This window comes from Leucoraja erinacea, chromosome 19 (genome assembly GCF_028641065.1).
Source record: "Leucoraja erinacea ecotype New England chromosome 19, Leri_hhj_1, whole genome shotgun sequence".
Lineage (NCBI taxonomy): Eukaryota > Metazoa > Chordata > Chondrichthyes > Rajiformes > Rajidae > Leucoraja > Leucoraja erinaceus.
This window is the reverse complement of record NC_073395.1, coordinates 28,798,674-28,822,309: the sequence shown is the minus strand read 5'-3', so window position 1 is coordinate 28,822,309 and position 23,636 is coordinate 28,798,674. Positions and strand designations below refer to the sequence as shown.

The 23,636-nt window shown below is 40.7% G+C and overlaps 1 protein-coding gene across 1 annotated transcript; it reads right to left on the bottom strand.

The window, feature by feature from the left end:
• Window positions 1-51: 51 nt before the first annotated feature.
• On the bottom strand, window positions 52-15,973 carry tmem19 (transmembrane protein 19). The gene is made up of 7 exons (XM_055650740.1): window positions 15,824-15,973; window positions 15,495-15,638; window positions 14,916-15,029; window positions 8,675-8,812; window positions 5,240-5,494; window positions 3,090-3,299; window positions 52-2,510 (listed from the first exon to the last, which is right to left on the bottom strand). The coding sequence occupies exons 2-7, from the start codon at window positions 15,580-15,582 to the stop codon at window positions 2,338-2,340; spliced, it is 978 nt and encodes a 325-aa protein (XP_055506715.1). The 5' UTR covers window positions 15,583-15,638; window positions 15,824-15,973; the 3' UTR covers window positions 52-2,337.
• Window positions 15,974-23,636: the final 7,663 nt, after the last annotated feature.

Below are 23,636 nucleotides of genomic sequence, written 5' to 3'. Positions count from 1 at the left end.
GGTACATTAAGTGCTACAATTTCAGCCACATAAAACCAAGGGACATAGGTACGTGTTGATCTGTATTATTTCAGATAAGCAAAATTATATCTGTGATTGCACAAATAAAACATAATAGCTATAACTAAAAATTAGGAAAATTGCACACATCTGAAGATATACATTAAGTATTCAAACATATTTTACAGTTTACAGCAATTGTCATGAACAAAATTTGTACTTATATCAATTTAGCTAAATAAAAGGTTACAGAAACTAGTTATGAACACATCATAGAACATAGAAATCTAATGACAACAATCGTTTTTGAACATAGTTCAATAAAAATAGCAATTTATCAGGATATTTCATGTTAATTTTTCTTCATCCTTGGTTTATTTAAATTAAATTGGATTAGCCATTTCAATTGGGAAGTTTTGGATTCAGAACATTTTGAATTAAGAAATTGGAGAAAATATTTTTTGACAATTGAGAATCTTATTGAGGGAGTGATGTGTTGATGGATGTTAGTTTTTGGAAAGAAATAATACATTGAGATGCTGCTGGCCCTCTCAACCAGCTTTAAGCCTTTTAGACTTTATAGATACAGAATGAAACAGGCCCTCCGAGTCAGCGCTGACCAACAATCACCCTCTACATTAACACTATTCTACACTTGGGGAGAATTTACAATTTTATCAAAGTCAATTAACCTACAAACCTGTAACTACCTACAAACCTTTTGGAGTGCAAGGAGAAACTGAAACACCCGGAGAAAACCCATGCGGTCACAGGGAGAAAGTACAAACTCTATACAGACAAATCTTATGTGCAAATAAAATACTTTTATAAAGTAAGAATTATTACAAAATGCAAAGCATTTCTGTTTTAACAGAAGCATCTTCAAAAGGAATGTCAATATACATTTAAAAAAAAGCACAGTCCTCTTTATCTGTGGGATTTGTTATCTACTGATCCACATACTCATGAGCTCATTCACTGCAGGCATTAGTAAACATTGCATATTTCTCCACAGCCCTCTCCGGTAGTGTCTATGTGCGAGGGAAACTTCTGCCTAAAACTTCAGGAAACAGTCCCGTATATTCTCTCTCTCTAATTAGGGCAGGCTTAATGATATGGAATGAGAGCAGCACTGAACTCTGGGTGATAAGTGCAAAACCTCAGAAATTCTCTCAATCTCACCAATTTCAGCAGCAATGACTCTAATAGCAAAAGAACCGTGTCAATTTATTATACACCAAAAACCAACTCCGTTAGTCTAGCAGCGTCTCAGTGGGACAGGAGGAAAACTATCGCCGTTTCGGGTCGAGATCCTGCATTAGGACTTGGGTCCACATTCCAGGTCTTGATGCAGGTTTTGACCCGAAAGGCCAACAATTTCTCTCCCCTCATAGATGTTGCTCGATCCACGAAGTCCCTCCAACAGTTTGTTTTTGCTTCAGATTCCAGCAGTCTCTTGTGATTCTATTACATACACAATTGGGCAAGTGAGATTTGGAAGGCCTTCAATTTACATAATCATTAGTATGAAAGTTAGTGTGGAAGCAAGTGATAATCCCAGCTTGTCTACCTTGCTCAGAATCCACCTCTCCTCCACCGCCTCTTACCAAGCTTATTTTTAAAAGCTTTCTGAACTGTGGTTGTGGAACAGGTCAAGGCCACTCATGTTAATGTCAATGCTTTTACAAAAGAAAGATTTTTAGTGGTGTCCATCATTTTGTTTTCCCGTGGGAGCTTTGTGCTTCTATGCCTCAGGAATGATGAGACTATGTTTAATAATAGTCTTGGAGCTGTAACAGCTCTATGGACCAACCTGTCCACATCGACCATGATGCCTATGTGCACAAATCTAATTTGTCTGCTTTAGGTCCATAATAGTCTACTTCTTTCCTATCCAAGTACTTGTCCAAATGGTCTTAAACATACTTGTATCTACCTGTACCTCTTCATCTGGCAGCTGATATAACCACCAACCTCTGAAAAACCTGCCGCTTAGATCTTTTAAATTTCTTCCTCTAACCATAAACCTCTGCCCTCTAGTTTTGGATTCCCTTTTCCTGGGGAAAAGCATTCTTTCTACCCCATCTATGACCCACTTACAAACCTTTCTAAAATAATAATAAGCATAGATCACTGAGAAGTAATACACAAAAGATTTGAGTGAATCATGTAATTTGTCCAAGGTTGCAATAACTAAACCTTCACGTTATGATCCCAAGAATTCATTTCAACAACTAAATTCAGCTCTTAAAAAGTATATTAGTGCATGTTCATTATTCAAAGTAGCATGAACTGTTATGGGAATACTGCATTAATAGATGCTCATCTCACACCTTTCTATATTGTTAGTTTTCTTGGCCACATAGGCCAGGTTATTCCTGGCAATAGCAGAGCAATAAGGATGGTAGAGAAGAGATTCACAGCATTGTTATCCAGGATAGGTTTCCCTGATATGTGCTTTGCATTTGGAGTAATGTGATTAATAACCATTCCACTGTCTTCATCAAAACCTGCAAGGTCAAACAAATTGTAAACAAATTAATAGACCTATAGTTGTCATCCCATCACGTATAAAGCAAGCAGTCCTACTCCATTTTGACACTATTTAGCGATTTATTATAAACAAGCTCTCTTTGCATTTGGCACAAACTTTTATTTCTACTGTAGTATGTAAGCATACTTTGAATCTCAATAGTTCAGAATTAAGCATTGTTTAGCAGATGTAAATTTTACTTAATGTAGGAATGCTATGAATTTGCAACATTAGTTTGCAAAGTTTCATCAATTTGCCTGCACTTTAAATTAGATATAACATTCCAAAGCATTCTATGCTGCAGTTGATTATTGATGTTGTTTTCTGTCCCAAGTACAATCTAATTGGCATAGATTCTTCCAAACTAGGGAATAGTGCAATCACATGGAAGAATTCAGTTTCATATTTATTAATAGCATCATCAATCGTTCAGTTTCCAATTGTTCAATTTCAAATTCACCTCAACCATTCAACAACAAAATTACTGTTCATCAGGACTTGAGATATAACTTTTATTTCACAATTATTAATAATAATAACAATAATCAACACAAACCTGAATACTGCATTGTGGCACCGAGATAGGAGTCCAAAATGGAACCGAGGAAACCTGCCACGGCACCATATAAAACAATTGGCCACTGAGGTGGTGAAAGACCCAGATCCTCCACAAACATAAACTGAGTTAGTAGGTAAGCTAAGCCAACAACTGTTCCACCAAGTATACTTGCTACAAGACCCACAACAGTGACTCCTCCATTTGTACCTGAAAGAAATTAACTCACTTTAGTACTTTAAAAAAACTAATAATCTTTAATTTCTTTTCCTTGGAATATTTACACTGGTTTAACATTGATTCTACCTATTCATTACAACTGAATTTTTAAATGCTAGTTTTGTTGTAGTATATTTTCAACATGAGGTACATTGCAGGTACTATCGTAACGTTTATGAAACATTTAGACAGGTACATGGATAGGATAGGTTTAGAAGGATATAGGCCAAATACAAGCAGGTGGGTCTAGTTTAGATGTAACATGTTGGCCGGTGTGGGCAAGTTGGGCCGAAGGGCCCGTTTCCACATTGCAAGACTCCATGACAATTGAGATGTATATAATAGAACAAATAAAACATAGGCAACTATTACAAATGGAAGGAAATAATAAGATTCAAGTTAACAAAACTATCATAGCCGTCAGACACAGTAGACTAAATGGCCTCTACATTTTTTTGAAACTTCTAATGAATCTTTTATTCTTTGACTTCAAATTCAAGTGACCCTTATGTTTACGATATAAGGTTCTACAATTCATTTGGTTTAGACAAGTGAAATTATATTGCATATGCATGTTTAAAACAAAATATCCAGAGCTATTGACTTTTTTTTTTAATGCACAAACGACTGCATGGAATGGTACATACATTAAATAGCATCCAATTCACTCAATTTTTTCTACATATAATGATTTTAATGAAAATCATTTAAATAAAAACCATTAGAGGAAATGGAATAAATACATCAAAAGCAATGTATATTTTCTAAGGTTTTGCATGATATAGTGATAGAAAATAAACGTATCCAATACAGTATTGGATAAAATCTTATACAACTATATCCACACAATAAACAATGTCCAGTCAATCCTGCTGGCATATATTAAAACCCCAATGATTGGGAAGGAGATTAAGCGGAGGCGCACAGAGATGAGGATATTGGATGGGGCAGCACACAGGGAAGGGTTTTTTGAAAGGGAATGTGTAATGACATTGACGGTGAGATCTGGGAATGACATAAGCAGGATGGCACTCGTGCAGATGATGAAGGTGGTCTGGGAAGGGACAGGCTCCTTGTGCAGACTCCATAAAGGGACGTGTGCATAGAGTTGCTTGGGGAGAATGTTGCGGATGGTTCAGGAAGGCACAGGGACACATGTGGGCAGGGTGCACTGAGAAACGACTGGAGGTCTGGGACAATGATCTGGAAAGGGGACAGTTGGATTGGGAACGGTAGATGGGTGCTCATGCAGGCTCGAGGAAGAGGTACACCCACAGGAGCGTGGACATTCTGGAAGGAACAAGAATGCACACAGACAGTGGAAGATGTGGTTGTGGTGTATGTGAACAGGCAGGATGGTCGGACAAGGGACAGGGCAGGTACGTGCAGGCAGAAGGATCAGCGAAGATATGGGTGGGCACTCAACAGGCTTAGATGAGTGTTGCTCATGTGGGGATGCTGGGTGCTGGGGCACGTGCAAGGGAGTAGAGGGCCACATCAGGCAGCTGGTGTGCAGGAAGGTGGTGGGCTCAGCTAGGATAGACAAGCAGGGGCAATTGCATGTTCCCAGAACTGGCTGGAGCCTCTACTGGCACTCGCAAGGGGCAGGCACACGGAGGTGGGTTCCGAGAGCGTCTCACAAGTACCCGAGAAAGTATACCTCGATGGGAAGGAGCACTCTATGAATAGATGTTTATCAGCGGTGGGTGCTGCTTGGAAAATAGTACACTTTGCACCAAAACTAAAATGTAGTGGTTAAAGGTTTATAATGCAAGACTTCACAATCTTTGCAAAAAGTCTGTTTTAGTACAGTATATGATTTTCTTCAATTTTCATAAATATACATTCGTCCAAATAATTACAATTTAACTTCTTTGGAATTATCAGTATTGAACCATCATGGAAAGCTAAATGGAAATGCATATTCTTACCAATGGGTACCTTTTCCCAAGTGGTTATCAGCCTTGGTTGCCTCTTGCTAGCCACACTTCCTACCTCTGATGCCCATGTATCTCCTGAGCTGCAAGCCAGAGCACCCAGGAGGGACAGACACATCCAAGAAGCAGTGTACTGTTTTGAAAAATTAATTGCGATTTCTCCGGGCCCATTTTCAATCATATAAAGCAAGGCGATTTCTGTAGGAATACCGCCATTACAGAATACTTGTAACCAGTTCCTCTGGCCCCCTGTATACAAAAAGCATAATCATAGATGGAAATACAGGTAAAACAACCTCAAAATGCACTTACATGCACTTGCATGCCACTGTCACATATACTGCACATCTCATTTTAGAAATAACATTCAGATTGATTTGCATTCAAATTTATAATAACATCGGGTCCAAATGGCTCTCAAACCTGGATTAGATAGAGTTCGGCTTCTTTAGTAACGTCCTCCTTAACATTTTAATTTTGAAGAAAACTAATATGCACCTACTTTATTGTTATAGTTTAAGATCACAATCTGCTATGAATTTTCTTACTTTCTTTTTTTTGCCTCTTCATTCTATGCCACTGCACTTTCTCCCAAAATATGAATCTACTTTCAGCTGATTACAAGTCATAACAGTAAATATACATACTTGAATCTCCTAGAAACTCCAAAAGTATCTTTTATTTCCCCCTGAAGTCACTCAAACACATGCTTGGTAATTCTTAGTTGTGGTAATAGGCTTCCATTTTCCACCTCCTAACAAAAACAAATCCAACATTGAAATTATAGTTGCAATTCGTTACAGCTATAAAGGAATCAGGTGAAACTCATTTGGCTGATGGCAAGCTACCTAATCTTTCTGGCTTCCTTAACCATGACTTTCCCTTTACCATAATTGGCAATTGGCAAGGTAGTGTCTCATATTTCCTGCACCTCCAATCTCAACCCTTCTCCTGCTGGACAGACAAGAACAGAGTTCATAAATTCATAACAGCAGAATTAGGCCATTCGGCCCATTGAGTCTACTCTGCCATTCATTCATGGCTAATCTATCTTTGCCACTCAACCCCATTCTCCTACCTTCTTCCTTTAACCTCCGACACCCTACCACTGTCCACAAATTCCATCTCACCAGACTTTGCTTCAATTTCAAGCATGTTCAAAGAGATATCACTGTTCAGCAACTACTCCTCGTCTTTCAGCATTTCAGGGGCTGTTCCCTTCGCAGCTCCCTGTTCCATTCTTCCACCTCTATCAACCATTACCCTTCTCAAGGCAATTTCCCACACAACCACAGGAGATTCAATAACTCTCCTTTTATCTTTCTCATCCCACCATTAAGGAACCCAAATAAGCCTTCCAGTTAAAATAGAGATTCACGTGCTCTCCCTCCAATCCAGTGCACCAAATCCAGTGCTATCAATATAATCTCCATCTACGTTGGTGAAACCAAGTGCAGTTTGGGTGACTACAAAACAAAGCAAAGGTGTTCAGTCTGCAGTGGTAACTCACAGCTTCTGGTGGGCTGTTAATTTAATTCTCCATCCTACTCTACCCCAGCTATTCTGTCAGTGGTCTCCTGCAATGTTATAAAGCTAACACCAGCGCAAATGCCAGTGACTCTCAGGGCATTTACCGCAGCTCTGCATTTTACAGCTTCAGCTTATACATTTGCATTGCATTCTCGTAGGCATTTAGACACTGCTCCTCTTATTTCTGCACCAAGTTGTTTTACTTTTTGTTCTCTTGGAGATTATGGCGTGAGATTTGAAGAAATTTAAAAGGTCAAATGCTGGCAGAAATGTAAACTGGCTTGAACGATAAGAAAATAACAGCTTTATTCTGCTAAACCTTTGCATGAAAACAAGAAGTTTCGAGCATTACCCAATGGCACTTACTGAAATTAAGTACAGGTGTCTGATGAGAGCATGTGTAATTTATCTAATAACAGGAGCTTTTATAATCCAATTATCATTCTAATCTCTTGTGAAGAATGAGTAACACTGCCAAATTCCACGTTTTTTTTTTTGACAAAACAAAAACTAAATTTACCAGTTCTGTAACTCATGCCACATAGTTAGGAAGTTAAATCATCCTCCTGCATAATGTACTAAGTATTTGGTTAGTTGTAGGTGTCCTATGAACAACTCTCCTTAATCATCACGGACATGGCATAAACATTTGTTAAAGTTATGAAAGTTCTTCTTTAACAGGCTTCTGGGGACTTGCTTCCACTGTAGTATTGTGGATTCGGTGACTAATGAGGCCAAAGTGGGAACTGCAGATTCTTTGTTTGACAAGGCAGGTTGTGAGGTGGTCTACTCTTTCTGGTACGCAAAGCATGTGTATGGATTCATGATTCTCAACACAATCTCAAATACTCCTCTGCACTTATCAATCAGAGGCCAAAATTTCCAGGTATCAATGGGGAAGTGCAATTAAGTTTAGTTTAGTATGTCGGAAGGAACTGCTGATGTTGATTTAAACTGAAGATAGACACAAAAAGCTGGAGTAATTCAGCGGGACAGGCAGCATCTCTGCAGAGAAGGAATGGGTGATGTTTCGGGTCAAGACCCGTCTTGTTAAAGAGATAGAATTTCTCAAGGCTTTTATTCAATGTTCAAATCATTTTTTTGTCCACCTGGTAACCTCTTCCTCCAGAGTGCTCAGAGTCAAGTACTATTTTGAGGAATCTGGTGTCAGACATTTGAACAATGTGGCTGCCCTATATAGCCAACAGAGTGTAATGACAGTCTCAACACTAACAATGTTGACCCGGGAGAGACACGGACATTAGTTTGTTTGTCCTTCCACAACTTAGTAACTCAAAGCTTTTAATACTGTAACATTTATCAGGGCAAATCAGAAATGAAACACAAGTACAGTTTGAAATTACCAATAGCATAGATGAAGATAAGTCTTGACACCTCTTAAGATAACACCAAAAGGTGCAAGATGGAGTGATTTAGGGAGAGTTATGAGTGGTGAGCAAAGGTGGTCAGCCCAGCTGATGATATTGAAAACAGGAAAGGTGAGATGGTTGAAATACAGGGCAGGTAACAATTATCACACATTTTACTATTTTCTGGACTTACGTAAATATTTAAATTAGGTAATAGTAAAAATCAATGTCCAGTAAATTGCACAAAGCCTTGTAGTTATAAAAAGAAAAATGCAAGAGGTTAATGTTTGCAAAGAGTTTATGATAATGTAATTTCAATATATACACAGAAGTTGAAAGGATGTAGATGCAGGAAATTTGCAGCTAGTCAGGCATTCCATGGATAGAAAAAAGAACAATGGTCAATTACTCCTCATTTTCATTTTAAACTCAGAGTGCTACAGACAGAGGTTCAGGTTTGAAATGTACTTGCTTTATTTACAATTTACGTCACATTTGAAGCATAAAATGGACGATTTAGCAGCATTACCTTCCTGATATTCTGCATCCAAACGCTTCTTTGCTTCTGCTTTCCATTTTGTAAGTTTGGATGAGCTAACAAAAAAAGTTAGCAATGCAGAAAAGAAACTGAAGTTGGCAACTGTGAGGATGATTCCAACAAGCAGAGCTGCAACAAAATGTGTAAAGAAGCAGTATTATTCCCCATACAAACAAGTTTACTTTCTCCAAGGAACACTACAGTAAAATGTCTAGGACAAATCCTGACAGACCCATAATTATCAAGAAGGTTTATGGCTAAAAGATAAATAATCTTGGAAAATTTAAGTCTTGTAACTGTTCATTGAAGCATTGCCTCTGTAACTAATTGCTCTTCTGAACATGTCAATTTCAATATTCTTTCATCCATACAATGCACAATACTCCACTGTCAAATTTGGTCATCGTACAAAACATCTAAATTAATATCCAACAACATTTTTCCTTGTTATTGCATCCATTGCTCACACACACCGAAATGCCGAAAAATTGACCCTAACCTACTTATTTCATTATGAAAGAGATGCACTGTTCATTCTTGAGCATTCAAAATATTTGGATAAAATTTACACCATGAAAACCTTTTATTCTGAAAAATTAAAACATGTGCTAACATTGTTGCTTTGAGGAAATAATGAGTGAAGAATTGTTAGTTTGACGATTCTTGTTCTCAAATTTAAGATTAATACAGAAGAATGAGCTATTTGGAGATACCTTATCAAAAATACTCATAGGTTATTGAATAGATGAGACGTTAACGAAGTAGGGCAAGTAATAAAGTCTGCAATTATATTTAAAAAAAACAACATGCAAGACAAAACGGTGTCCTGTTATGCTTTACACAAATGTCACAGTCTTCAATTTCTCAATGAAGCAGATGACAGGAATAGTACATCCATTCCCTCAGGCCACGATGAAATCATGGGAGACTACTAAGCTAAGTTTAACAAATACATTAATTCATTAATACTGCAACTTTCACAATTTCAGGTTATCTTAACTGCTTCAGATCAATTTATGTTTGAAGCGAGCACTGATTAGATTTCGTTACAAAGGTTAATTTGCAAATATGATTTAAAAAAATGATTTCTGCATGCTACATCAGAGTTACAAAACATTGTATTCATAAAAACAGGCCTTTCAGTCCACCAATTTTGCACCGATTACTCGTATATGAATTCAAACCCTGAAAGTTGCCTGTCCATATCCTTTCAAAAATGCTTGCTGATCCGCTGAGTTCCTCCAGCAGTTTAAACCAACATTTCAATCTACTTTGTGCACACACCTCTGCACAGGGAGCAACAATGCCAATTAACTTACAGAACCATGCATTTTTTACGATGGAAGAGGAAACCAAAAGGAGTCTTAGGGGTACAATTACATATCCCTGAAAGGCATATGGCACAGAAAGCAGATAGCATGCTTGCCTTCATTGGAAGAATCGTTCCAGCTGTACTCATCATTGGTTAGGCTGCACTTGGAGTATGCTGCGTAATTCTAGGTCATGCACTCAAATAAAAGATACAATTAAGCTAACAAACATTAAGGTTGTTTGGATGGAACGGCTTGAGTTATTGAATGAGAGATTGCATAAGATGGGTCAATTTTCCTTGGAGAAAAAAAAAGGTTGAGAGATGACAAGACCAAGCTGTATAAAATTACGAGAGGCACAAATGGGGTAGTCAGGCACTGTTCCCATGGAAGAGTATCTAAAACAACAGGACACAGGTTTACGATGAGAAGGAGGTAGTTCAATCTGTAATGTAAATTTTTCATACACCGAGTATTTGGTATCTGAAAACAACCGATAAGGTTTAAAAAACCTTTGTCAAGAAGTGTTTATGTGTATGCAATGAGTACAAAGGGTAACGTGCAATTTGTGAATACAGTGCATTTGTATCTCCAAAATGATCACATGGCTGGAGGACATGTTAATTCACAGAAAACAAATTGGGATTAATGGATTAATTTTAGGATGGAAAGATATAATTAGCCAGGCGCCATAGAGATCATTGTTGAGAACTCAATGTGTTTATGAATCAATTATTAAAGATAGGCAAAGGAACCAATTGCACTGTAGCTTAAAATGCAGGGAAACACTCAACAAGACTGTGCAAAGAATATTTTGAGTCATCAGAACTACAAAAGTGAGAAAATAGTTTTTAAATTGCAAATAGGATGATTAAGGGATGGAAAGAACTAAAGATAAGGCCATGGTTGATAAAGACAACTCTGTGGTTTAGAGCTGCATGTTTGATAGATTAATAAGATAGAGAGAACGAGAGCAAACAGAAAAAAAGAGGTTCATAATAAAGAGTAAAAATTATGGCCAGATATGTTGGAGATCTGAATCCAAAAGGATGACTAGAAATGCTCCGCATATCAGCCGTGTCTACGGACAGTTAAAAAAACAATATTGTTGACGAAACAAAATAGGAAGGAAAATAACTGATGAGAAGGACAAAAAGAGTATTTTAAAGATGTAGATTATGTGAATCAGCAAAAAGGCAAGTGAAATATAAAGGGTGAAGATGTGAGACTATGCATTTTAGCAGCGAGAATAGAAAAAACAAAATATTGGTTAATTGGAAACTATTGGATAATGCTACACAACAGGACATGGGTGTTCTTTAGCACAAATAGTCAGCACACAGGAAGCCAAATTAGTTTATAATTATATTCACAAATGCGGCGAGTAACACGCATAATGAAAATCATGCTAACAGCACCAAAGGCATACACTCGGATGTCACGCAAAAACATGAATTACACATTAATTCTACAATTAAAATTTAAAAAGTGCAAAAATAAGACATTAGTGTAAAAGCAGAAAACAAGTCCACAGTAGTGCAAGAAGTGGTCCGGAATGTCCCATTGTGGAGTTGTGCGGGTTTGCTCAATAACCTGATAGTTATAGGAAAGTGGTGTGGAGCTTGAGACCTGTACCTCCTGTCCAATGGTGGCAGTGAGAAGAGGGCATGGCACAGATGATGGGGATCCTTAATAATAGATGCCGTCTTCTTGAGGCAGCACCTTATGTGGATGCTTTTGGAAATAGGGGAAGGCCATGCCCGTAATGGACCAAGCTGGGACCATCACTCTCTGCAGACTCTTGCTTTCCTGTGCATTGGAATTAGCATGTCAGGACATGATGCAACTTGTCCTGATGCTTTCTACAGTGGATCTGCAGAAGCTTGTTACAGTGTTCAGTGACCTGTCCAATCACTTTTGAAATAGCAGAGGCACTGGCTCACCTTCTTCTTGATTACATCTATGTGCTGGACCCAGGGTACATCATCCACAATCTCCACTGCCGACCCACCAGTGAAGTATGGCACATGGGTCATCCAACTTCCCCATTCGATATTCAACAATTAGTTCCTTGGTTTGTGTTGCTGATGAAAGATTGTTTTTGCGACACCCCACACGTTATTCTATCCCTCTCCTATATGCGGACTCATCACCATGGATCAACCACCAATATTTCTAGATGGCATTGGATCTATGCTTGACTGTACAGTCATGGTTGTAAAAAAAGTAGAGTTGGGGGCCAAGCATGCATCCTTGGGGTGCACCCGTGATGATGATCAACAAGGAAATATTGTTACAGATCCTCACTGACTGAAGTCTGCCGATAAGGAAGTTAAGCATCCAGTTGCATGACTGAGGACATGATTGTGTTGAACGCCGAGCTGTAGTCAATAACGTATATTCCTGTTATCCAAATGGCCCAGAACAGAGCGGTGATAGGATCTGCTGTTGACCTGTTGTGGCAATAGGCAAATTCAAACAGATCCCGGTCATTTCTGAGCAGGACTTTATTCATGTCAAAATGAACCTCATTACAGTGTATGGACATGCTACTGGATGGTAATCATTGAGGGAGATCACCATGCACTCCTTGGGTATATTAGATGTCCATTTAAAGCGGGTGGAAACTTCAGATCGCAGATGATAAGGGTTGATGATGTCATTGAATACTCCAACGTTGGTAATTAGTAAGGCAGAAGGAACATTGGCCTTTATTGAGAAAGGGATGGAGTAAGAAAGGGTAGTCTTGTTTCAACTGTACTGAAGCTAAAAAACTAGTGAGGCTCCATCACTAGTTCTGCATATAACTTTGGTCTCTATTTAAAGAAAGATAATTTTACTACGATGGCAATTTAAAGAATGCTCACTCGGCTGAATCCTGGGATGATATGGTCAACAAAAGGAAAGGCTTTTGGAATTTTTAGGTAATAACAAGGTAATATTGAAATAAAAGCGTTTGAGTGGGATAGAGGCTGAAAAAGTGTTTGTAGGAATCTAGACCTTGGGTTGTTGTTTCAGAATAAGTACTCATCCATTTTTAGATGGAAATAAAGAATTTTTCTTCCCTCGGGTAGATCATGAATCTTTGTTATATTCTTCCCAATAAAGTTTTGAAGCAAAAATGTATTTAATATATTCAATGATAAGATTAAGTTTGAGAACATGCAAGAAAGAGGTCAAGATATTATTGAACAGAAGAACAGGTTCTTATGGACTCCTTGTGCACATACTTATTTTCTCACTCGGGTTGAAAAATATATCAGGCTCCAACACTGGATATAGGGGGGGGGGTTGCACGTAAGGCCACTGGGTCATAGGGCTTGACGCACGGAGCCGCTCAATCCATCTGGAGGACATCCGTAACTTCCGGTATATGTTATCAATGCAAGAAACGCGTACTTTCCTACCTGTTAAAAACAGCCAAGATTTTGAATTTTTGCGCTGAAAAAAATTTGTGGAAGTCGAGGTAAGCGTGAGAGACATGTACCCAACTTTAGAATTCCAAAAGTGAAGCGAAATAAAGTTAGAGAGAAGCGAGAGCTGAAGGGAGAACAGCAGCTAAAGTGCTTGGCGATCATATCGGAATTGAAAATATTGGGAATTATCGCGTTTGCTCACTGCATTTCATCCACATCTAAAAAGTTGCAGAAGTGATAAATCTGGCTGTAAATTTTTCTTCAGGTGCGTTTTCTTTTTGTATGTAAAAACCCATGAGAACCATGGGCGATTTAAAAAATTTACAGCCAGATTTATCACTTCTGAAACTTTTTAGATGCCAAAGGAATCAAGAAAAAACATGAATAATGCCTTAGTTGATGAAATTGCTATATTTAAGAGTGAGTTAGATGTGGCCCTTGTGGCCAAGGGGATCAGGGGGTATGGAGAGAAGGCAGGTACGGGATACTGAGTTGGATGATCAGCCATGATCATATTGAATGGCGGTGCAGGCTCGAAAGGGCCGAATGGCCTACTCCTGCACCTAATTTCTATGTTTCTATGTTTCTAAATGCAGTGAGCAAACGGCCAATGTTCGCTAAGTACTCTGTCTGTTGTTGTCCCTTCAGCTCTTACTTCTATCTACCGTCATTTCTCCTCACTTTTGGAATTCTGAAGTAGGCTAAATGTCTCACACACATATCCCAATTTCCATAATTATTTACAGCGCAAAAATTGACAATTTTGGCGGGTTTTAATGGGCCCGCTACGCTGGAAACAATCGTAAGTGCTTACCTGCAGTTCATCGCGTGTACTCCATTTGGGGTAGCGTAGCAACAGTACGGGTCATGGGTCGTGACCCGACTGCTGTAAAACCTCCCTATATAATTGTTCACATTACAAAAATATTGGCAATTTGTGCTCCAAGGAAACAACCACAAAATTTCCGAATTTTGTGAAAATAAGTTTATCAAACAGAACCATTGGCTGTATACAGGTTAGTGAAATAATCAAATGAAATTCATAGAATTGTACAGCACGTTTTATCAATGGTTGCGCCCCGAGTTCATTAGTTCTACCTACCCCCTCCCTTCTCCCCAAAAGCACAACAAATCATGTTTTAAGTTGTCTTTTAACACAAAAATATTAGACGTTATTGGAACGAGGAATCATAGTGTAAATTCAATGGAAATATACTGAAGCATTTTCAGGCAAAACTATCACTAACACAAAACGTTCCCCTTATTCTGTGTAACTATAGTTTTGTTGATATGGTTATTGTTGTTCAGATTAACACAATTAAAGATTTTAAAAAATCATTAATTATATGATAATGATAATGCCCAAATCTAAAGTAATACCATAAACTAAATTAGGGATTAAAAATTAATGTCATACTGTTAAACATTTCAAGAACCAGTTTGGGACAATGTAATTGTGACAAACTCTAAAATCATTTAGCAAACATTTTATGGATCAAACTTCACCTCCAATTGCTCCACTGTAGTCAAGACTCTTGTTCTTTAGTGCGTGTGAAGTAATAATCAGTGGAACTATCACCGAAAACATCCATCGCCAGGGTGACACAGGTCGTAGATTATCTGTGGAAAGCAAAGCCAACTGTTTCAATTCAAATAGATATGAAACTGTACCAACGTTTTTAAAATCAACATGATTAATAGGTTTATTTATAGGCTAATAATATTAATAGGTCAATTGGTACTATGACAATTGGACTGATATGTGGATAGGAAGGGTTTAGGGGGAGATGGGCCAAATGCAGACAAATGGTACCAGCTTACAATGTTAATTCGGTCAGCATGGACAAGTTAGACCAAAGGGCTGTTTGTATACTGTATAGCTCTATGACTGTATAATGTTTAATCACACTGGATTGAAAATATATTTTAATTACGTTCATAATGTAGAACATTTGGACAATAAGAATGCATCACACTGAAGGGGTTAAAATGTATGGCAAGACACACTCAGACACAGGCACACACTCTCACAGACACACACTCACTGATGCTCTCAGACACACACATTCGGAACGAACAACTTACCATAATAGCTACTTGCTGTCATGGACACAACCCAAAACGTCAACGACATGGTTATTATCCCAATCAGAATCAGAATATTTGCCATCATGTTTTCTAATTCTTCATACAAAGCTACCCCGCTGATAGTTGCGCCTTGCACGATGCCTAAAGTCAGAAAGAGAAACAAAACATCGTGTAACGTTGCCGCCAAGCAGCAAGGATGAATCAAACAGAGATCAGAGTGTACTAGAATGTACGAGACATGGGGAGGTGAGGTGAGCCGGCTCGGCCCTGCGAGCAATACCTCGGCGCGTCCCAGATCGAGGGAACATTATTAACATTTTTCTCACCGTCAGTGCCCAAAAAAGTTTCGGTGTGCGGGATATATATGCATCTGATGTCTAGTGGGTCCAGCCCCCGTTCTTCAGCTGTAAATCACTGTAGATTTCATCTCCTCATTGCTCCGGCTCCGCTCAGTCCCCGCCTCCGGTATCCGCGGCTCCCGAAGCAGCGCCGCCCAGCGGAGCGGGGAACAGCAGCAGCTGGGAGGACCGACGGAGTCCCCTCCTTGTTCCTTGCGAAGTGTCCACCACACCGCTATAAGATCTTTGGTGTCCAACAAGGATTGTACTTGGATTTCGGACAATTTTATACTGGACAATGTTTACATTTTTCAAACCAATTAACCTACAGTCTGAAGAAGGGTTTCGACCCGAAACGTTGCCTATTTCCTTCGCTCCATAGATGCTGCTGCACCCGCTGAGTTTCTCCAGCATTTTTGTGAACCTACAAACCTGTGCGTCTTTGCACTGTGGAAGGAAACCGAAGATCTCGGTCAAGGGGAGAACGACAAACTCGGTACAGACAGCGCCCGTAGTTGGGATCGAACCCGGTCTACAATGCTGCATTTTGTTGAAAGGCAGCAAACTCTACCGCTGCGCCACCGCGAAAATCATGTGAGTTCATAAAGAGCAGCATTAGGACATTCGGCCCAGCAAGTCTGCCCCATCATTCAATCATGGCTGATCCACCTCGGCGATTCCTCCAGCTCTCCAACTCTTTGTTGTCACCTTCTCCTACCAGCTAACAATGATCTATTCTACATTTTCCTTGAGCCTCCTCTCTGTTGATGTTTCATTTTCACATATTTTACCCTTCCTTATCTCTGTGTCTCCCTCTCCCATGAGTCTGAAAAAAGGTCTCGACCCAAATCGTCACTCATTCTATCCGGAGACCCTGTCCCGTTGAGTTACTCCAGCATTTTGTATCTATCATGGCTTATTTATCGCTCCTAACCCCAATCTCCTGTCTGCTCCCCATAACCTCTGGCACCCATACTAATCAAGAATCTGTCTCTGCCTTAAAAATATCCATTGAATCGGCCTCCATGGCCTTCTGTGGCAAAGAATTCCCCAGATTCACCACCCTCTGACAAAATAAATTCCTTCTCATCTCCTTCCTAATGGCCTTAGGCCCAGTGGTGTAAAGAAAGGTAAGCACGATGGTAAAGCCAAACAAAAACTGCTGGGGAAGTCAGTGGTTCAGGCAGACAGGAGGGCCCCCAGCACAAAAGTCGCCTATCCATGTTCTCCAGAGTGGTATTATAAAATTATGAGAGGAATAGATCAGGTAAATGCACAGTGTTTCTTGCCCAGAGTAGGGGAATTGAGGACCAGAGGATATAGGTTTAAGGTGAGCGGGAAAAGATTTCATAGAAAGCTGAAGGGTAACTTTTTCATACAAAAGGTGGTGGGTGTATGGCATGAGATACCAGATGAGGTAGTTGAGGCAGGGACTATCACAACATTTAAAAAACAATTAGACAGGTACATGGATAGGACAGCTTTAGAGGGATATGGGCCAAACGCAGACAGGTGGGACTAATGTACCTGGGACGCGTTAGCCGGTGTGGACAAGTTGGGCCGAAGGGCCTGTTTCTAAGCTGTAAGAGTCTCTGACTGAGATGCTGTTTGACCCGCTCATTTCATAAATCCACCCATTTTTACTCTCCTTCCCTTCAACCGTCCCTTCCCCTTTCTCCCCAACCCTCCTCTTCCCCCCCCCCCCCATTTAAAAACCCCCCTCCTTTCAAACCCCCAATCCCCCCCCCCCTCTTCTGCCCTTCTGGACTGCACCCATTTCTCTCCTCCCCTTCCACCACAATTTCTTCCTGTAGCTTCCCAATTTGCAACTCTTCAATCATTTTGCCTTGGACCTTCTGTCTTTTCATTTCTGGCTTTGGTCAAACCATCTGACTATCAAATCCCCCTCACCTGTATCAACCTATTACGTGCCGTTTGTCCGGCCTTTCCTCAGTTCCAGAATATCCCGCTCCCCCTGCCCAAGAAGTGAAGCAGAGTCCCAACCCAAAATAACCTGCCGATCCATGTTCTGGAAAAGTTACTTGAGGGATTCTGAGAAACAGGATCTACCTACATTTGGAAATACAAGGAGTGATTAGGGGAAGTCAGCATGGCTTTATGTGTGGAAAATTATGTCTCACAATTTTATTTGAGTATTTTGAAGATTGAAGAAACAGGATTAATTAGGACAGAGCAGTAGATGTGGTCTAGGCGTTTAAAAGATCCCAATTGCAAGGCTTGGCTGGAGATTATCTCTGGACACCATGGATCATGATGTTTTTGGTTGGGACTCTTATCCAGTGGTGGGAAAGAAGGCTGGGAAAAGAGGAGAGGCGGGTCAGTAATAGATGAACAAAGGCAAGGGTTTTTTTCGATGGGTAGATTGTTGGACAAAGGCCAGAGATGAAAAAGATAGACACAAAATGCTGCAGTAACTCAGCGAGTCAGTGGACAGTTGTGAGCCTGAAAAGGATAAAGAGATGTAAGAATCTGCTGCCGTGAGGATGGGGCATTTTTGTGTGCTTTCTCCCCCCACCTCTACCCCCACACTCTTCCCCATGAACTGCAACAAACAGAAGGTGGGTTGAGCCAGGCAGAGCAGGGAGCGTTGTATAGAATCCATCACTCCCTTACTTTGTCAGTGAGACCAGCTGGTGGGTGCAGCTCCCACGTCTGCTCACTCTCCTGCCACAGCCGTTTCTCGATCTTCTCCCACACATCGCTTTTGTTCAATTCCGATTTACAAACAGTTTGAGTAATGAACAGTTCTTAGAAATGGACCCTGTCACAGGCTGGGTACTTCCTGTAATTTGAAGTTAATAAAAGTTAATAAAAATAAGGAATTAATATGATTATGGTAGGATAAGTTTAATTTTGTTTGAGGCTGCCAATCAGAAATCAATTAACAATTTTTTTAAATGCGACTGCTTAGGTTTTCGCGAGGTTATGAATATTTTGGCTGATATTTAAAGTTACTATCATATTTTCTAACAAAGTAAGGTTTGTATCCTGAAGATAGACACAAAATGCTGGAATAACTCAGTGTGTCAGGCATCAAAAATAATAGATGACGTTTTGGGTCAGAACCATTCTTCAGACTGCAGCCTTTGGATATAAGTGAAGAGGAAGTTAAATGGCTTTCGTTTAAAAATAAAGTATGTAAATATGAGGATTTATTTTCCTTTATTTTTTCCAAATAAATCATCAGCTGACCAACGACCTGAACGACTTCTACTGCAGGTCCGATAAACAGAAACTTAACGCTGGTACCCGCTCCCTCCCCCCCCAATCACCACTTCACACCTACTCACAACCTGACCCCAGTCTGCAAAGACTGGGCCTACTCAGTGGCGGACCTACATTTTTGGGGCCCTGAAGCTTGAACTGTTATGAGGGCCCCTTCGCAACCAGCAACGAGGTCTGGGTACCCACTGTTATCTTTTTCAATGGGGTAGTTCCACAACAGATCACCACAAATTTTAATTTCTGTCATAAATGTCAATAGTGTTTTAAATTATTTATAATTATTTTATCTATATTACTAAAAGTCTGAACTTGACCAATTACGGCTGGGATCTTTGGCAATCTTACTCAGAGTCCCCCTCCGCTGCGCAGGACAAGATAATTTTTCCCGTCGATGAAAAATAAAAGAGTTATTAATGTTTTAAAAATGTTGAGATCTCTCTCCTGAAGGCCATGGCCTTTCCAGAGGGACTATAAAACCCGGAAGTGTTGAGTGCCTCAGTCAGTCTCTGCAAGATAGGGGAAGCGAGAGGGTCACGTCTCTCAGTCTGAGCTGTGAATAACACTGAACACATGTCTACTGAACTGTGAGTGGTTTTACTGATCTGTCAGTGTTCTTAATGTGGTTTGAAAATATAGTTTGGAAATGCTAAAGCTGTGTTGCCTTTGGTTTGGAAATGCTAAAACTGCGTTGCCTTTGGTTTGGAAATGAGAAAGCTGTGTTGCCTTTGGTTTGGAAATGCTGAAGCTGTGTTGCCTTTGGTTTGGAAATGCGAAAGTTGTGTTGCCTTTGGTTTGGGAATGGTGAAGCTGTGTTGCCTTGCTTATTTGTGTTGCCTTGCCTAATTAAAGTTGCCTTGCCTAATTAAAGTTGCCTTGCCTAATTAAAGTTGCCTTGCCTAATTAAAGTTGCCTTGCCTAATTAAAGTTGCCTTGCCTAATTAAAGCCTTGCCCTTGCCTAATTAAAGTGGCCTTGCCTAATTAAAGTTGCCTTGCCTAATTAAAGTTGCCTTGCCTAATTAAAGTTGCCTTGCCTTCTATATATTTAAAAGTCTAATCTTGACCACTTCCTGTTTGCGCATTATATTGATTTTAGAAAAAACCGCTACCACGTACGGCTGTGATTTTTGGCCATCATAGAGTCCCCCTCCGCTCATCAGGTGCCGAGGATTTTTCCCATTGATGAAAAATAAGTTATTAGTGTTTAAAAAATGTTGAGGTTCTCTCTCCTGTCAATCATGCCATGAAGGCCATGCCCCTACTGGTGGGAGGGAGGAGGGACTATAAAACCCAGAAGTGTGGGCGTGGCTCAGTCTCTGCAAGATGGAGGAGGGAGAAGTCACGACTCGCTGTCTTTAGTGGCCTTGCACCCTGCTTGAAATGGTATGAAACTGCACTTGAATTTGGTGGCCTTGCACCCTGTTTGAAATGGAATTTCAAGGAATAGCCGTGAGTCAACTGCCAGCCCACCAGCTGAGAGTGAGTGAGCAGCCAGCACAACAGGCTTGAGTGACTGAGCCGCCAACCCAAGAATCCCTTCAGCCCACAACACCCATACTAGCGCTCCAGAAAGCCCCCCCTCCCCACCCATCCCCGCCACCAATATTGGAATTGGTGGAGAGGTGGAATATTGCGTTGGGGGACCAACCCTCCCGTGTGAGGCTGGGACCCAATGGGACCCACTTAGTCTAGTATTAAATATATTTAGAATGAAATCCTTAATTTGAGCGTTTTTACGTTTACGGTAACCTACATGATACTTCAATAACCTTTTAATTTTTATTTTAACTATTATTTTGAATTGCACTACATTATTAATAATATTATTTTTAAAAGACCCCTTCTCATTCAGTAGACCTATCATTTTTAAGCAATGTGGATGAAGCATAGAAACATAGAAAATAGGTGCAGGAGTAGGCCATTCGGCCCTTCGAGCCTGCACTGCCATTCAATATGATTATGTCTGATCATCCAACTCGGTATCCTGTACCTGCCTTCTCTCCATACCCCCTGATCCCTTTAGCCACAAGGGCCACATCTAACTTCCCTCTTAAATATAGCCAATGAACTGGCCTCAACTACCTTCTGTGGCAGAGAGCTCCAGAGATTCACCACTCTCTGTGAAAAATGTTTTTCTCATCTCGGTCCTTAAGGGATTTCCCCTTTATCCTTAAACTGTGACCTCCTGTCCTGGACTTCCCCAACATCAGGAAAAATCTTCCTGCATCTAGCCTGTCAAACCCCTTAAGAATTTTGTAAGTTTCTATAAGATTCCCCCCCTCAATCTTCTACATTCTAGCGAGTACAAGCCGAGTCTATCCAGTCTTTCTTCATATGAAAGTCCTGACATCCCAGGAATCAGTCTGGTGAACCTTCTCTGTACTCCCTCTATGGCAAGAATGTCTTTCCTCAGATTTGGGGACCAAAACTGTACACAATACTCCAGGTGTGGTCTCACCAATACCCTGTACAACTGCAGTAGAACCTCCCTGCTCCTATACTCAAATCCTTTTGCTATGAATGCTTACATACCATTCGCTTTCTTCACTGCCTGCTGTACCTGCATGCCTACTTTCAATGACTGGTGTACCATGACACCCAGGTCTTGTTGCATCTCCCCTTTTCCTAATCGGCCACCATTTAGATAATAGTCAACTTTCCTGTTTTTGCCACCAAAGTGGATAACCTCACATTTATCCACATTATACTGCATCTGCCATGCATTTGCCCACTCACCCAGCCTATCCAAGTCACCTTGCAGCCTCCTGACATCGTCCTCACAGCTAACACTGCCCCCCAGCTTCGTGTAATCCGCAAACTTGGAGATGTTGCATTCAATTCCCTCGTCCAAATCATTAATATATATTGCAAATAGCTGGGGTCCCAGCAATCAGCCTTGTGGTACCCCACTAGTCACTGCCTGCCATTCTGAAAAGGACCCGTTTACTCCTACTCTTTGCTTCCTGTTTGCCAGCCAGTTCTCTATCCACATCAATACTGAACCCCCAACACCGTGTGCTTTAAGTGTGTATACTAATCTCTTATGTGGGAAGCCTTCCGTTTGTATACTAATCTCTTGTCGAAAGCCTTCTGAAAGTCCAGAAATAACATGATAGCATGATAGCAGAAGCTCCAGAAAAAAAGTAGGAAGTATTGGCCGGGGGTTCAGGAGGATGGCTAGGGCCCCCGCGGGGTTCAGGGGCAGCCCTGGTGGGGGTTCAGGGGGCCTCACCTCTCTTGGCTTCACCTCTCTTCTCTTCTCCTCTCTCTCTTGCATTTTCAATAAATTGAAAGTGATTCTCAAACGTTCTGCTGGTAGTTTACATAACAGAAGCTTAGAATGTTTCTAACACATAAGCAGTAAAATAAGATATATATATTTCTTGAACTAGACAATAAATACAGGAGTAGGCCATTCGGCCCTTTGAGCCAGCACCGACATTCACTGAGATCATGGCTGATCATCCACAATCAGTACCCCGTTCTTGCCTTCTCCCCATATCCCTTGACTTCGCTATCTTTAAGAGCTCTGTCTATAACTTTCTCTTGAAAAGTCTCCAGAGAATTAGCTTCCACTGTCTTCTGAGGCAGAGAATTCCACAGATTCACAACTCTGTGTGGAAAAAGTACTTCCTCATCTTAGTTCTAAATGGCTTGCCCCTTATTCTTAAACTGTGACCCTTGGTTCTGGACTCTCCCAACATTGGAGATGTTTCCTGCCTCTAGCGCGTCCAAATCCTTAATAATCTTATATGTTTCAATAAATGGCCTCATACAGCTAAAAAAATCTTTACAAAATATATGTTAGCTGAAATGTTTCTTTGCCTAGCACTGAGATGAGAATTTTTTTTTCCATCCAGTTGTGAATTTGTGGAATTCTCTGCCACAGAAGGCAGTGGTCTCGTCTCCTTCAGCAGCATCTCGGTCTCCCTTCCTGAGCTCAGACACCCACTTCTCCTCACCTACGCTCACTTCCCCTCTTCCCCTCACCTACACATTGAGTAAATCCTTCACCTCACTAAACCCCTCACTTCGACGATACCTCACTACCAAACTTCTCCTCACACCTAATCCTAGCCTCGAGTAAACCATACCTCACTAAACCTCGCCCCTCAAATAAACCTCACACCTCACCTCGCCCCTTAACCCCACCTCAACTTAACTAAACATCCCACCTCACGACTAAACTCCACCTCACACCTAATCCGCCTCGACTAATCGCCCTCCCACTCCCACTATTTATAGTCCCCCATCCAGCTGTTTGCGGCATCTCATGTGAGTGGAGCGGCTCCAACCAGGGAGGCGGAGAGCGTCACAGGCGCATAGCCCGTTGGGGCTGGTGGAAGGGGAAGATGCGCATGCGCGCTAACGTTAACATCGAGCCCGAGCCCCGCTCCCCGCCTGCAGCGTCTGCAGCCCCTCCCCATGGGAGAGAGGCGGCGATTAGTCAAGGCGGGGATTATGTGTGAGGTGGGAGGTTTAGTTGAGGCGAGGTTTAGTGAGTTGAGGTTTAAGTGCGAGGTGAAGTTTAGTTGTAGCGAGGGTTTAGTCGAGGTG